This window comes from Vollenhovia emeryi, unplaced genomic scaffold (genome assembly GCF_000949405.1).
Source record: "Vollenhovia emeryi isolate VEMERY1.0 unplaced genomic scaffold, V.emery_V1.0 DF939132.1, whole genome shotgun sequence".
In the NCBI taxonomy this organism is placed as follows: Eukaryota; Metazoa; Arthropoda; class Insecta; order Hymenoptera; family Formicidae; genus Vollenhovia; species Vollenhovia emeryi.
In genome coordinates, this window is record NW_011967234.1 from 193,050 (window position 1) to 208,182 (window position 15,133).

At 35.2% G+C, this 15,133-nt stretch overlaps 2 protein-coding genes across 3 annotated transcripts; both read left to right on the forward strand.

Annotated features, from left to right (window-relative positions):
• Positions 1–1,052: 1,052 nt before the first annotated feature.
• Positions 1,053–3,245, forward strand: LOC105567989. Its single transcript, XM_012023311.1, has 2 exons — positions 1,053–2,147; positions 2,902–3,245. The coding sequence occupies exons 1-2, from the start codon at positions 1,211–1,213 to the stop codon at positions 3,231–3,233; spliced, it is 1,269 nt and encodes a 422-aa protein (XP_011878701.1). The 5' UTR covers positions 1,053–1,210; the 3' UTR covers positions 3,234–3,245.
• Positions 3,246–3,546: 301 nt separating this feature from the next.
• On the forward strand, positions 3,547–6,674 carry LOC105567990. Of its 2 annotated transcripts, XM_012023312.1 has the most exons (6): positions 3,547–3,619; positions 3,945–4,109; positions 4,380–4,705; positions 5,063–5,327; positions 5,779–6,128; positions 6,330–6,674. In XM_012023312.1, exons 2-6 carry the CDS (start codon positions 3,958–3,960, stop codon positions 6,614–6,616), a joined length of 1,380 nt encoding a protein of 459 aa, XP_011878702.1. In that variant the 5' UTR covers positions 3,547–3,619; positions 3,945–3,957; the 3' UTR covers positions 6,617–6,674. The 2 variants fall into 2 exon arrangements, with proteins under 2 accessions (XP_011878702.1, XP_011878703.1); XM_012023313.1 differs by lacking the exon at positions 3,547–3,619 and having other exon boundaries at positions 3,651–4,109; positions 4,380–4,693.
• The last annotated feature ends 8,459 nt before the right edge of the window (positions 6,675–15,133 follow it).

Genomic DNA, 15,133 nt, shown 5'->3' on the forward strand with positions numbered 1-15,133 from the left:
TGCATGGCTACGGGGGACGGGGGAGCTTTCGCAGGACGGCGACGAGGAAGAACGGGTTGCGAGTCGGCGGAGGTGGATGCTGGCTGGATAGCTCGGGAGATAGAGGGTAGAAAAAAGTAACAGACTCCCCGCAAATAACCCCCACGGTGCTCGCGGTAGGCGTGTCCCGGACACGGGGTGATGGCAGAATCCGGCCAACCAGGAACCGGCGACGACGCGCGCCCCGGCCTTCTCTCGTCGAATGAAAAAATATTGACCGTACGAGGGGGTATCCTGCGGTCCATTTGGGGGTTGCGGAGGTGAAACATAACGGTCGACTGATTGTTAGGGGTGGCGGGCGGGCAAGGGGGGTTACGAGGCGGCGGGTGAATACCCTCCTCGTCACGTACGGGATCATTAGCTGGATATCCTTGGTCCCGTTGGCCAACCCTATCCGATAGCGGTGATCCTCGTGCTTGACATCATTATCCTTGGATGCTGCGGAGCGCCAACGCGGTCCGATCATACTTCGTCGCAGGCGTCTTCGTAGTTCGGTCTTTCGATACCACCACGTTCTCTTCTCGTACTTTTGCCTCTCCTTCGCCTGAGGTTCCGTTCGTTCGTATTTATCCGTCAACCATTTGGCAATCCAAGCGGCATACAGTTATTCAATAAATCTGCGAAAATTGTGACAGTGCGCGAATTTGTTATGTATGACGGGATAATAATTCGTCGATAGTAAACACGATTTGCGATGGTGAAATAATGACTTTTGACAGTGTGCGAGAAAGTGTGGAGAAATTACTGTGACTAAAGAACAGAATAATCTGTTTGATTAACACATTTGAAAAATAGTGATGAATTAGTTTGTGATAATAACTCTGGCTTGAATAGATGACTATGGTGAAGAAGAAGAACGGATTGGATATATTCAGTTGACCGCTGTTTTTGAGGAAAGAATTTGTGACAAGTGTTTATGCAACAAATGCAAGAAGTGTTTATGCAACAAATAACGTAACATTTTAAAAGAACTTGAATTTACGATCGCTGTGATTCTTCAACGCATTTGAACGTTCTTTTTAAAGTCGAATTAATATCTGCGTTCATAACACAAAAGATTAATAAGTAATTAATGTTAACCGTTTTCTGACGACTATATGATTCAATAATATTAGTTACAGTGACAGAAAAATATTGGGGAAAGCTAACAGTGTCAAGAGAACATTTCAAAATGGAGACGAGCGATCCGTCGGGTAGACTAACGGCGGAAGACTTATCGGATTGCATAAGTGACAGTAGCCACTCGGAATCTCAGTTAAGAGCATTTCAAAGTTATGAGCGCATTAAAGAACTTAATCTATCCATTGATAAAACCAAAGAAGACGCATCGACGGAACCAAAGGATTTTCATCTTAGTCTCGAAGGCAACGATAGAACGTCCCTTCGATTCAACGAGTTTCCATGCGAAAACTCGACCAGGAATCTAACTATGACGTTGAACAAGGCTAAAGATTTCGCTTATTCTACCAATAATTTAACTGAGATTAATTATTCATTAGATAGATCGAACGAGAATGAGGAGTCAGCTGACGCTGCGACACTTTGCAGATCGAAAAATTCAAGCGCTAAGAATGCGCTGTTTAATTTGCGGGAAACCAAACAAAGGAGTCCTCATGCGTCGTTGTCCTCCTTAGACAGGTACAGCAAGGATCTCAATTTTGTAGTGGAAAAGGAAATGAAGGACTTCGGCCTGCTCAAGAATTATAATCTTGATCGCATGAAAGAGTTCAATTTTTCTCTGGATAGAATGAGGGACACTCACATTAGCAGTTTGGCCCTCGAAAGATTGCGCGGCGGTGCCGGTGTACTGGAAAATTCGAGCATGCTGGATCACAAAGAATTCAGGAATTTGCAAGTACAGCCGAGGAATCCCGATCTCGAAGCCATAGCTTTGGAGCGTATGAGACGCTCGCATCTGCTTGGTACGGAATTATCTGCGCAAAATTTGTCGACGCAAGTACCGCATTCGCACTCGATCACGCATATGCAGCACTCTCAACAACAACAGCAGCAACAAGCGAAGTCTTTCACCATCGACGCGATCCTAGGCCTGAGGAATAATCAGCGAGAAAAGCGAAGTCAGCAGCAACAATACAGAAAACATCAAGGTAGAATATTTTTCCTATTTCTACACATACCGACTTATATTTTGTGAAAAAAGAATGCTTTAAACACCAGAGTAATATCTTGAATTTTTAGCTATCTCAAAATTCTAATTTATCTACCTCGAACGAAACGAGCGCTATTAGTAAATGATTAGAATCACAATTAAGATACAAATAATTTAAATTCTGAACATAACACAATTTAGAGTAAAGGTATTTTAAAGAAATTGAAATTTTTGTTATGAAGAAACAGTTATATCTTGATATTTTACGCTTTCAGCCACAATAATATGTATTTTCTTCTCAAAATGCACTTAACATTTTAACAAAATTATATGCATTATGTTATTTGATAATGAAAAACAATCGAAATGCTTTTACATATCGTCTACTGTATGATAATTGATAGCCTATAACTAACTTCAGATAAATTTTAGTTTTCACCGGAATGGAAATGTCAAATATCTAAATTTTCTACTTCGGAAAGAAGGAAATGATATTCAAAATTTCTTAATTTGAAATCTAGGTATATATACATTTTGTGCTGTAAAATTTCCTCTAATAACTGTATAGAATATTTTTCTGAGTTTCTCAACAAATTACGTGTGTGCAAAATTTAACCTTATTGCGAGACACTTATTGTACATGTTGCATTTTTATGTAGTTTTTAAAGCTTTCATTGTTACTTAACTTTTTTCATGGCATGTAGTTAATAGCTTTTATTATTATCCGACACGTTTGCTTGCCATTTTCTCAGGCCAGGAAAGCTCGACAAAGAACGGCAATTCGAGTTCCAGTTCTGGCGGGGGCGGCAAAGTGAAGAGGGTACGAACAATTTTCACGGCAGAACAATTGGAACGTCTGGAGGGTGAATTTGCACGTCAGCAATATATGGTGGGCCCTGAAAGATTGTACTTGGCTCACGCACTTCGATTGACCGAGGCCCAAGTTAAGGTCTGGTTCCAGAATCGTCGCATCAAGTGGCGAAAGTTGCATCACGAGCAACAGAGCCAGAGAGTACATGAATTCCAGCGCACGTTGAATTCTTCGTTGGAGCACGAAGACAGCAACGAAACCGACAAATGGTGAAACAGAAAATCACGATCTACGCGTTTCTAGATCGTGACTGTCACCTTGTTCCTTCTTCCTTAACTACGCCGCTCTATCCTTTCATTTCGTTATCCTAGGAAGCCGAGAAGTTATTCTACGCGGCTGTAGTTGCAGACGAGATTCTGAACGTACAATTATCAATCTCCTGAAGAAGTATCACTTTTTATAACTTCTCATAAAGTATCCATACACGTCGCATCTTTCTTTCTTCACTCTCATCTCTCTGTGCTAGTCGTCTTGCCTGTTCTTAGTATTGTATCACGAAATTCGGGCGTTCTTTGAAGAAATTGTATATGGATTGCAAATCGTGACGAAGAGAGCTGTGTATTGCAAAAAGACATTAATATTATTGATTGTGCCAAAAAGTGAGTTTCTCATTTTTTAAATTCTTTCATACCTTAGCTTAAAACAACGAAAATAAATCGATACGCACGATAAGATATCTTATCGTGTTTCTCTAAAAAAAAAGTGCAAATCATACTTGAGCCAAATTTAAACAGCGTAACAAAATTAACAGAATAAAAAGATCTTTCATTGTAATAAAAAGATTACGTAAAAAACAAACAGTGTAAATAGAAACGTAATAAATGATAAGAAACAAAATCTAAAGAAGGTGGAGTGCAAAGTATGAGAATTAAAATATTATAAATGGAAAGATTCATTTTGACGTTGTTTAAATATTTATACAAGCTTCCTGACGAAAATGGAGAAAATTGGAAAACATAAGACAAAGTACACTTCACCGCATACGTCTACGTGGTCTGCTAATCAAACCACTGACGTTAGACTCCCGCCTGACGCATATTGGAAATATACACAAAGAAGCAATCAAGATGCCACTGATAAAAGTACCAGGTAACTTTTACTAATTGGCAAAATCATTGAAATTTAAAGAAATTCTCTATATGAATATCCCTTTGCACGTTTCATTTCTTTGTAATATAATTTGTATCAAATATAGCATTTAGAGATATTCAATATTTAAATTTATGTGAGGCTATGATTTTGAAAGGTTCATTAAGCGTATAACACTAAAAAATTCTAGAATCAATAAGAAAGTATTTTTTTATAAACAAAAAGCAATGTCTTATGAAAGCAAATTAAAAGTAGTTTCATGTTTTTTAGACGTCATCAAAGTCCTATGCCAGAATCAACAGTAAACTATTATTCCTCCGCAAATTCTTACAAGACTTTTAAGCATAACGCTTATCCATGTTCGACGCATCCAAAACATTCCCCTGTTCTTCATACGGAAGTACCACAGCGATACCAACAGATTACTATGAAATCTAATAGAAATAACGACCGTACTAATAACGTTATGGTAAATAAAGATCGATACAAGACTCAGCAAGAAGATGAGAACAATACAGACTATATTGACGAAGAACTAGGCAATTTTACTGAAGATAATTTAGAAGATGATGCTGAAGAGGAAGGTATAAATGAAAGTGTGTATGCACTTTAATTCAATTTATTTTTGTTTATACAAAATTGTATCACATTTAAGGAAAATATTGGCAAGAAAATTTAATAATAAAAATTATATAGTTGAAATATATATTTGAAAAGATGTAAGAAAAACCTTACTTATTGTTAGATTTTAATTTTAATTATTATTACGTTTATAATTAGATAAAAATAGAAGAAAAACTGGAAGTGATTAATGATATATTGAGAAGACTTGAATGTTTTACTAATATAATGAACCGTATTTATTTATAAAATAATTACAAGTGCTTGGAATAATTAAGAACATGTAATTATTGCGACTATATTTAGTTTCTTAAAATAAAATGTTCATATAGTGGAAAATGATCGGTCCCTTCGAAGCGACAAAAGAGTCAACGAGTCTATCAATAAGGAATACGATGAACAGGAAGCCGACGATGAGATAGATGAAGAATCGGATGTACCTGCCGAAACACAAGCAATACAACGCAATGCAAATAAGAAAGATGCATTGCTGCGAGCACAACGAATGCGAATAATTAACCAGCAACAAGATCCATATAGAATTCGTTACTCTCAACAATCACCAAAATTGTATCAAGCTTATCATTTACCAACAAGGTTTGTAATGTAATTTTTTAAAATAAACATAAAAGTTGTCTTCTAAAATCTTCGATTTAACGACCAACGCCTAATTGCCCAATTGGAAAAAATAAAATTTATTGTTATCTATTTGCTGAGACCAGAAAACTGATATGTACAGACATACAAATATGTTTTGCTATACTTGTTTCATCTAATTTGGTTAATCCCAATTATTTCTCAATTTCTGCTAGTTTAATCGCACTATGCCGTGGACAGTCCATTCAAAGCTAATGAAGAACTAAATGGATTGTACATGACAAAGTAGCATAAATCAGAAATTAGAGGCATGAACGTACATTAAACAGGATACGTTGTAATTAAATAGCTTAATGATAAATTATCTGTATTATGCTTTGGCTCGTTATTCTCTTTCATACGTATTCTATCATCGGTACGTCAAATTTCTGCGAGGTGCCCGTATGATTAGGTACTACCACAACACCCATGATCACGATATCCATGAAACATTGTCGGAAGAAGATCTGTACACGGCTCAAGCGTTGAAAAATCATTCTCGGAGATCATCAATGGGCTATCATCAAAATTGGATTCCGCAAAGGAGTTCAACAAATCGATATGACACAATGACCTCGCTAGCTCAGCCGAGTCGCCGGGCACGGACGAGACCGGAGATAAAGTCTTTTACGGAAGCAGAACTTGTCGAGAGGAGAAAGTGTAGCCGTTGCGGTAACATCTCGACCAGGAAACCATCAACTTCGAGAAGAAACAAATGTGGATTCCAGGATAATTCTAATTGTTCAACTAAGGCGCGTTTTGGTAAGCAAATAATAAGGTCCGGCATTCAGAAAAGTACATTAATATTAAAAATAATTGTGATTACACAGCATCAGGTAATTGTCCTCTTTAATTAATTATTTTCATTTATTTTTATAATTATTTGCTAGATTTCATCGTTGTGCTCTTGCATTAATAAATATCAGCTAAAGTCTATAATACTTTATAATTTTCTGATTTCAGGAGATGATGCAGAAATATTCGACCAATCCTGGTGCGGACATTGTAAGCCGAAACATCATTTTGAAGGAAACATGGGGCCTTGTGAAATTCCATCACCGGCTTTGTACTCGATGAAATCACGACGTTCCAGGGATACTAATATTCCGATGCACGATACGTTAGAAGAAAAACATCCGATTGACGAGATATCGCACCAGTTTGCACGGATGTCATCCAGATATTCCAAAGATACGCCAAACACTTTACGCGATAGAACCAGACATTCTGTGCAGACAAGGCGCAACTAGAATTTTTTTTTATTTTGTCATTTTTAGGAGCCAATATGAAATACTAAGAAAATTAATGTTTTATAAACGCAATGTGCAATATAAATTTTATTGCTGGCCAAATTATTTTCCAATAATATATCTTCAGGAAAAGATGAAACTTATTTTGTGCTTACTTAAATAACACTTTACACAAAGCTAAACTTTTAAAATAATTTTAAAAAATAACTCGCTGCGTTTATAGCATTGTCCGACTGTCCATTATTAAAAACTTAACTATTCAAAACAATTGACTATTACAAACAACAAATTATTTTTATCAGAGTAAAAAGATATTTATGAATATGAAGGTTATTGAAATGTGAACTGCTACTTTCGGGCTATCCTTCATTTAATCTTACTGTTACATTCTGTAACAAGCAACCTGGTAAAATATAAAACTATCGAGAGTTAAGAAAAATATAATAAAACAATGAACAATGACATTGCACTTTGTAACAATCACAGATGCTGCAACAATACTTCTATCCACCGTCAGTTCCCTTCTACCGTTTGTCCAACATATATTTTTGTAACCGTCTCTTGAATCGTGTAGATGTTCTGTGTAGTATAATAAAAGAATTATGCCAAGGCATAAAGGCATGAAAAATTAGTGTCACAATGTAAATACAAATTAATTAAAGCCTATAGAGCCGATGAAGCGCGATTTAATATTCTTTTTCTCATTGTAATTTTAAAAAGACAAACGTCACTTTACATCTTTTGGCACTGGCACACAAAATCTATTGTAAATACGTGATATTATTATACAATTAATTATACGATAGACGTACGCGTACATGTTAAATGGAGAATAAACTCTCAATCTGTACATTAAACATAAATGGTATGTTTAATTAATCCCAAATTAACATCCATACCTAAATTCACGTTATTTTTTATAATTATTTGGTATATTTGTAATTGGTATTAAGTTTTTCTTATATACACTATTTAAAAGTAAAAAAATAATAACACAACGAATCATTTAATAAAAATATAATATTGCTAAAAAATTTTAATTGAACGTATGTGAATTTATTATGATATATTTTGTAATTATGAAACGCGGCTAATATTTCAAATTTCGAATAATGTAAGCGGGAAAAACCACTATATCTTGTATGAGTTTTCAAATAATTTTCGCTCCCCGCTCGTGTTTAAAGTCAAAAAAGAGAGAGTAGCGTTTCATGTAACACAAAAGAGAAACTTTGACTGAAGCTTTTGTTTAAATATTAATAATAATAACGCTCTATTGCATTTACGTTGGAAGATTATGCTTTATTCAATTATAAACTTAATACTTTTATTACACACGTCAGCACGCTAGAAGTAGATGTTGCTTATTGTACGAGCACAATGATAGGAATTTAAATTTTTACAAAATATAATTAAATTTTTCATGCAATAAACATATATCTATATTTGTAGAAAAATGCAAATAAATGTGACATTTGTGACATATTTCATTAAGTATATGAACAAAATATTATAAAGTATGTGTAGAAGTTGTACGGTTACATCTCGTCATATTTAAACAAGAAAAATTTACAAAGGCAGTAGATATATGTGTTAAAAAATTAAAAACTTGATAGAGAGATTGATAGATACATTTCTTAATCTTTAATAAGCTTGAGATTTTAGTAGTCTCAGAAAGTACAATATTGCCTTGTTATAAAATTTGTGAAAGACTATTAATACACATATAAATTGCATCGCACGTACTATTCTGCTATATAAAAATTTGACATGGGTGATGGTTAGTAACTAATATTCGCTCGTTACGCGGAAGCCTCATTGTCACCGTGATAAATTAGCATAGGACCCGTGTCAAAGCATCACAAAAAGCCCTTGATGCACAATCATGTAGACTTCGCTATTACGGAGATACGGAGAAAGATATCAATCAATTCGTAATGCACCATTTTATCACAAATTCCATTTATTCAACATCAATTGATATGGCTGTTATTACTATTACGGGACCCTCTCTATAATTAACATCATCATATATACTTTAAAAGTCATTATCGGTAAATCATAAATCCTCATGTGTATGTGTGTTTGAAATATAATCAATAAAATCATTTTGTTTAAATTAATAAATTGTTTCTCTTCTTTTTAAACTAAGAAAGAAAGCTAAGTTTAACAAATTTATCGTATATACAAAACTAAACTAGTTGTTTCAATTAAAGATAATAACACGACAGTTCTATTTAGTATAATTTTGTCTGCGAATCTAATAATAGTAAAATTAAAAAATTTGAAATTGTACACATACACAAAAACACATTGGGTGGTTCAAAACAATTTTTAACAATTATATGCTTCTGATGTAAAACAGACACAAAAGTCTAATAGTTAAAAAATCAGAGAAATATGACAAAAGTATCAAATTACACAATTACTATAATTTGAATTTCTTCTATTTTCTTTCAGTTTTCAGGTAAGTAAATAATTTACAAAATTTCTAGGAACCAATGAATCGTCGTACAAAGAAGCTCGTGCGTAGATAAAGCTGCACGACGAGATCGAAATCGTCACGAGGTGAAAGGGAAGAACGAAGGCGAGATGAGCTTCGATATCTCGCGCTACAACCCTGTGCGAGATATAAGCTCCGCCTATCCCTCGGTTACAGCGGGACTTGCAAGAGCCCTGCAACCCCCACTTTCCGGTGTAGGGTATCCCAACCCCTGCTCCATCGTCGTTGGCATCCGCGGCATTCCAATTAGCTCGCGAATCAAAAGAGCCCCACTGCCTTTGTGGGGTCTCACCCTACCCCCAGTAAACTCGCTCGATCTCTCTCTATCGCCCTATCTCGTTAACCACCCCCTCTCTGTCCGTCTATCTATCCGCCTTGCTATCTGCTTTATCGCACTTTCCATATATTTATCTTTCTGTCTAAATCACTACACTCATATACGTACAGTCCTTCGCACGGAATTTTACACTTGTTTCATTAACGCGTATGCTTGTAACATATACTTCCTAAATAAATGTAAAATTAACCGTCATTTAAATAATCTAAGGCTGCTCACATATATTTGTCTTATTCTTAAAGATTGCATTTAGTATTATTATGATACAAAAAATAAACTGAAGACACCGTCCTTTCGTACAGATCCTGTGCAATTTGTGCGCAGAAAAATATTAATGAGACGAAATATACAACTCATAACGAATGAATTAAGAGCGTTATGAAAATCTTTCTAGATTACTTAATTGCTCGTCCGTTTTTTCTTCTGTACAAAATTAATATTTTCATTTTCTATGTGAAGTGTGTAAACAAAATAATAAAAGAAATCTCTTTTATGCCGTCCTCTCTCAGCTTTCACTGTGTATCCAGTCTTTCCTTTTTATTTGCATCTCTTCTCTTCCAAGCTCTGCCTCCCTTTGCCTCTTACTGCCCCTCCGCTTATATTTGTTGCTCTTTTTACCATTCTCCCTCTCTCACTGAATCGTTTCCTCCTTCTCTGCGTTATTCTCTGCGTCCTTCACTCACAGATGGGCTTTTTAGTGGAATAAAACCAAGCAACGCTAAAGAGCGGCTGTTACGAGAGGGCTGAGGGGGGGGGGGGGGGGCTGGTTGGGATTAACCGCAGTTTTAATCGTGAACCTTCTTTGACGGACGAAATTCATATAAACGCATGAGCACTTTAGTAAACGACCGAATTACGTTGCTTTAGTTCAAGTGGTATGCAAATCTTTGAAGTTGGTTTGAACATATTGTAAGCTGATCAGTTTATTTATAGAATATCCATATAATTACACATAATTATGAAATATTTACAAACAGGTATGTAACTAAATTTATATAAAAATGTTTCTAATAATTAACGACAATATGTTTTCTTTAGTAATAACGAATAGGAAAAACTAACATAGCATATACTTTTAGTAAATGTTGTAAATTTTCTAATCTTCGTATATATTATACTTGTACACGTAGAAGTAAAATGACGTTATTATTACAGATTTAGAAAAAAAAACGCAATATTTCTGGAGTATATTTCAAGACATTCAGAAATATGGCGAAGCAGATTTCAATATTCCGGTCGACCGAATGACAAATTGGTATTGCAAAGCGACTCTCGACGTTTCCCTCAGCCTTTCGCGTTTTTACTCAAACAGGCATCCATATACACCAGTCGCTCGGGGTAATTGAAATCGGAGGAAACCGCTCGTGGTGTTTCCCCCGACTCGGTCACGACGAAGCGCAACGCAAATTTTATTACGGCGCGCCTCTATCCACTTCGTTAGATACCACTTTGTTTATCATTCGCGGATATTAAAATCGTCAGTGTGATGTGTACGTGGATATATATCCAGCATCGTTCCGCCATTTGCATGCGCATCACTGACTCTCCAAAATTCCATATTTTCCCAACTCACTCCTTTCTCAAATATTTGTCCTGATAGAATCAACGATTGCACTAAAACATACATTTCATTTTTCAGTTAATTATAATAACACGTTAATTGGAAAATTAAAAAATAATGCAATTTTAATAAGAAATTAGAAAATTCCTCCGGCTTTGCTAACAATGTTAAAGTTGCATAAAATACAAAAGATGAATGTTGTTAAAATAACTAAGTATTTGACGAATATTATGATTCAGTTTAATGCGAGAGAGAGAGAGAGAGAGAGAGAGAGAGAGAGAGAGAGAGAGAGAGAGAGAGAGAGAGAGAGAGAGAGAGAGAGAGAAGCAATAAAAGTGCTTGAACTAATATTAATAATACCAATAGATAACGCGCTGAGAAGTATTTTATTTAAACACTATTATGTGTAGTATGTTTCCTGGCAAGATCAAAAGCATTCCTACGTTCGAAACATGTAATCTTCACTTTATTCGACCATTAGATTGTTATCAAATGCGTAATCTCTGGAATCCGCAATTCACATGTACAAGTTCAAATTCATGCACTAATTCTCTCTTTAATGGCAAATAACAATGAATATAACATAGACTTAATTGCTTGTATTATTATGAAAGTTAATTGTTTTATCATAGACAACTAGAATTTAACAAACAATATGCTTTCGAATGTTCTTTATTTAAAATAAATTTAAAAACTTAATAATTACATATGCAAACATAAAGATTCAATGAATAAAAATCTCAAGCTGTTTTCAATAAAATTATCAGTTAATTTCAACGATATCAGCATAATACAATTAAAGGACAAAATGCTTTACAAAATAATTCAAGGATTACAGAAATCTCGAACGTTTGTAGTCCGCTTCAGTATCCAATTAGCGTTGCGGACATGAAAACGAGTGGTCGAGTATAATTTATTACGCGGCGAAACGACTGGTTGCAACTGATTGCAATATTCTTCCTAGATGCGGGTGTTTCGCATCGATCAGTAGCATGAGCGACACCCGCGTTATTAAGGGCTGAAGCGTGCAAATATTTTTGTAACGACTAGCCTGTGTCTTACCAATGGCTGCACCTGCACATTTGAAGTCATCATTGATAACTTGCGATGATTATCCTTGAACTCGTGACAAGCAATTTGTTTTAATGACATTATCTTTATTCACATATTAACTAGCAGTGGACATGAAAGATCTCGAAATTGTGAATATTTCAATATCTGATTACAATTATTTTATTTGTGTAAATTTTCTTTAAAAATACAGTTGTCATATAATGTCATACGATGTAGGATAACTCAATCAAAGTACAGATGTTTGATAAAGCACAAGTTTCATTAAATAATATCTTGTATAATTATATGCCAATGATAATGAAGTCGTTAAATAATTTTATGTAGAAACGTATCATGATTATTTATATCTATAATCGTATTAATTTAAATATTGAAGAAGGATAAAGATAAATGTTTTCATACATATAACTAAAGTGGTGCTTGTGATTTTGTTCAGCTTTTATGGCAATTAAAACGTACCATCGAAATTCCTCGAAAAATGATACAAAAAAAATAATATAACATTTTACGAATATCCGTCTATTTATGGCTAATTGGCTATAAATGGATGGACATGTCTATATTTTTCAAACATTGTCCTAAATACTGCAATAAGTTTGTTGTACCGTTGTTGTAGGTACCTAAAATATTACAATAAAATTGGCTTTATATTACCTTTAATTTTCTATTTTATGCTACTATTAAATCATGAAAATATAATTAAATAATGTTGATATGAAAGAAATAAAATTTAACAACATAATAAAAATTCTGTTACTTGACAAAAAATTTACATGAAACAAAAATCCTGTTAAAAATTCTTATTAAAATTATAAGAAACGATTTTTCTTCAATTGTCGTGCCATATAAATGTGTTTAAAATTATTAAGGTTTATTAATCGCAGAAATTTTTGGAATTTTGGATGTCAAACGCCGAGCTCCAGTTCCGAGAAATGACGCAACACCGTAAACACTTTGGTCGAAAACAGTCTATTCTAATTATGCCTAATGATTCACGTGGCGACAGTCGAACGGATCGGTTAGCGGTCCGCGCCGCTCCGCATATCGTATTATTCTTCCTTGATACGCGTTCGCGACAAGTACGGGAAGAAACCGCAATCTCTCTCTGCGAATAATCAGTGATCCATATCATCGCGCGATCGCTGAATCGCCGCGATTTGCCTCGATGCTCGGTAGCAAGACAGATATCTAGCGCGATTTATACGTAAGATCTATGCATCCATGAATCAAAGCGCTAGCTAACTTGAAATTACTTGTTTAATGCGATGATTACGAACAATAATTGCTTCTTTAAACGATCCTCGTATTCGGACACATTCTCCTATGATCGCAATGAGTCTCTCGTCGCTTCGAGTATAATTTGTTGGCTGTTTCTAAGTTTAAATCGCGAAATCATACACGAAATAATGAATCGAGTACTTTAACTAACATCGGTGATTTATTAATACTCCCAGTTCATATATTTTTTACGGAATTTATAAATGAAAATACTTGTACGATATTGAATTTTTAATTATTTCCGGATGATTGCGTCTCGATTAACTCAGTTGCGGTTATTGTACGGTATCGATGTTAAAATGTATAATTTTCAAGTTTTTGTTAGCGGAAATGTATAATCTTGAAATTTTTCTTTTATTAACAGAATCATACAAATGCTGGTCAGAATTCCGAATGCAGAACTTTGAGTCAAATTTCATCGCGATACGTTTAATTGAAGAATTCTCAACGTTCGCCTTTATTTTGCTTCTCACACGGTATACTCGTGCGACGTTACGCAGGTGATTGTTTACGTGAAGGTCGCCACGCTATCATTCGCTCGCCGAACCTCGAGCCGGCAGGCAGCGTCGAGAATCGCTCCGTGCGTCGTATTACTTTTGCGTTATTTGCGTTATTAATTTTCGAAACGCGATCGCGATTGAAGAATTCTGAACGTTCGCCTTTGTTTTGCTTCTCACACGGTATACTCGTGCGACGTTACGCAGGTGATTGTTTACGTGAAGGTCACCGCGCTATCATTCGCTCGCCGAACCTCGAGCCGGCAGGCAGCGTCGAGAATCGCTCCGTGCGTCGTATTACTTTTGCGTTATTTGCGTTATCAATTTTCGAAACGCGATCGCGATGAGTATGGAAATGAAACTCTATTAATTTGCACATCTTTATCAGTAACAAGTAACGTTCATTGATTGATTATTAAGTTTCCACAACTTGTAATGATAAACGAATTATACGTTGAAGCGACCACGAGACTAACTTATCTAATAAAATATGAATAGTAAATCGTGATATTTAATCGTGATTACATCTCGCGCTTTAAATTATCTGTCGATTTCAGTGTAATCTGGCTTTCAATTTCGAGGAAGGATAGAAAAATTTGTTGGCGTACGTGTATTTGCGTTGTTTGCTATATTTTATTCTGTTATACTTCGCAGCTCGAACAGGCAGGAAATAAAAAAAGTCGCTCCGTTATATCTCAAAATGTAAACAAGAATTATCTTAATTGTTACAATTAAGACTTCATCGTAGTGGGTGTTTCGTTCGCACAGTTTACTTCGCGTAAGGATTAGATTGTTTCATAATTTAGATTGTAAAATATCATTCCGTCGAGGAGTAATAATTACTTCCTTACCGCAGATGCTTTGATTGCGACACGCGCATCGCATTTAATTTCGTAACTTTAAAAGTAATTTATTTATTGCTACTTTTGAATCGAGAACGCAAAATAACACGCGAATTGCCGATTTGAACGATTTGCGTGATGGAAAGTAATACGACACACGAATAATATTTTGTGCGTTACGCGGTATTCACGTCGCGTACGGGAGTGTCACGCAAAATTTTGTGCGATCGTAGTTAATTATTCTCGCGAGTGAATATTGTGTGAGTGCAACAAGGAGATCTGAAAGGAGGAGGAAGCCTTGAAGGCAACGGCGGAGCAACCATGAGGTGAGTGTTTTATTTTATATATATATTATTTGCTACTTGCGAAATGAATATGTACTTACTCTTTGTTCGTCTATTTATTAAAATGATTTGAATAAGAGTTAT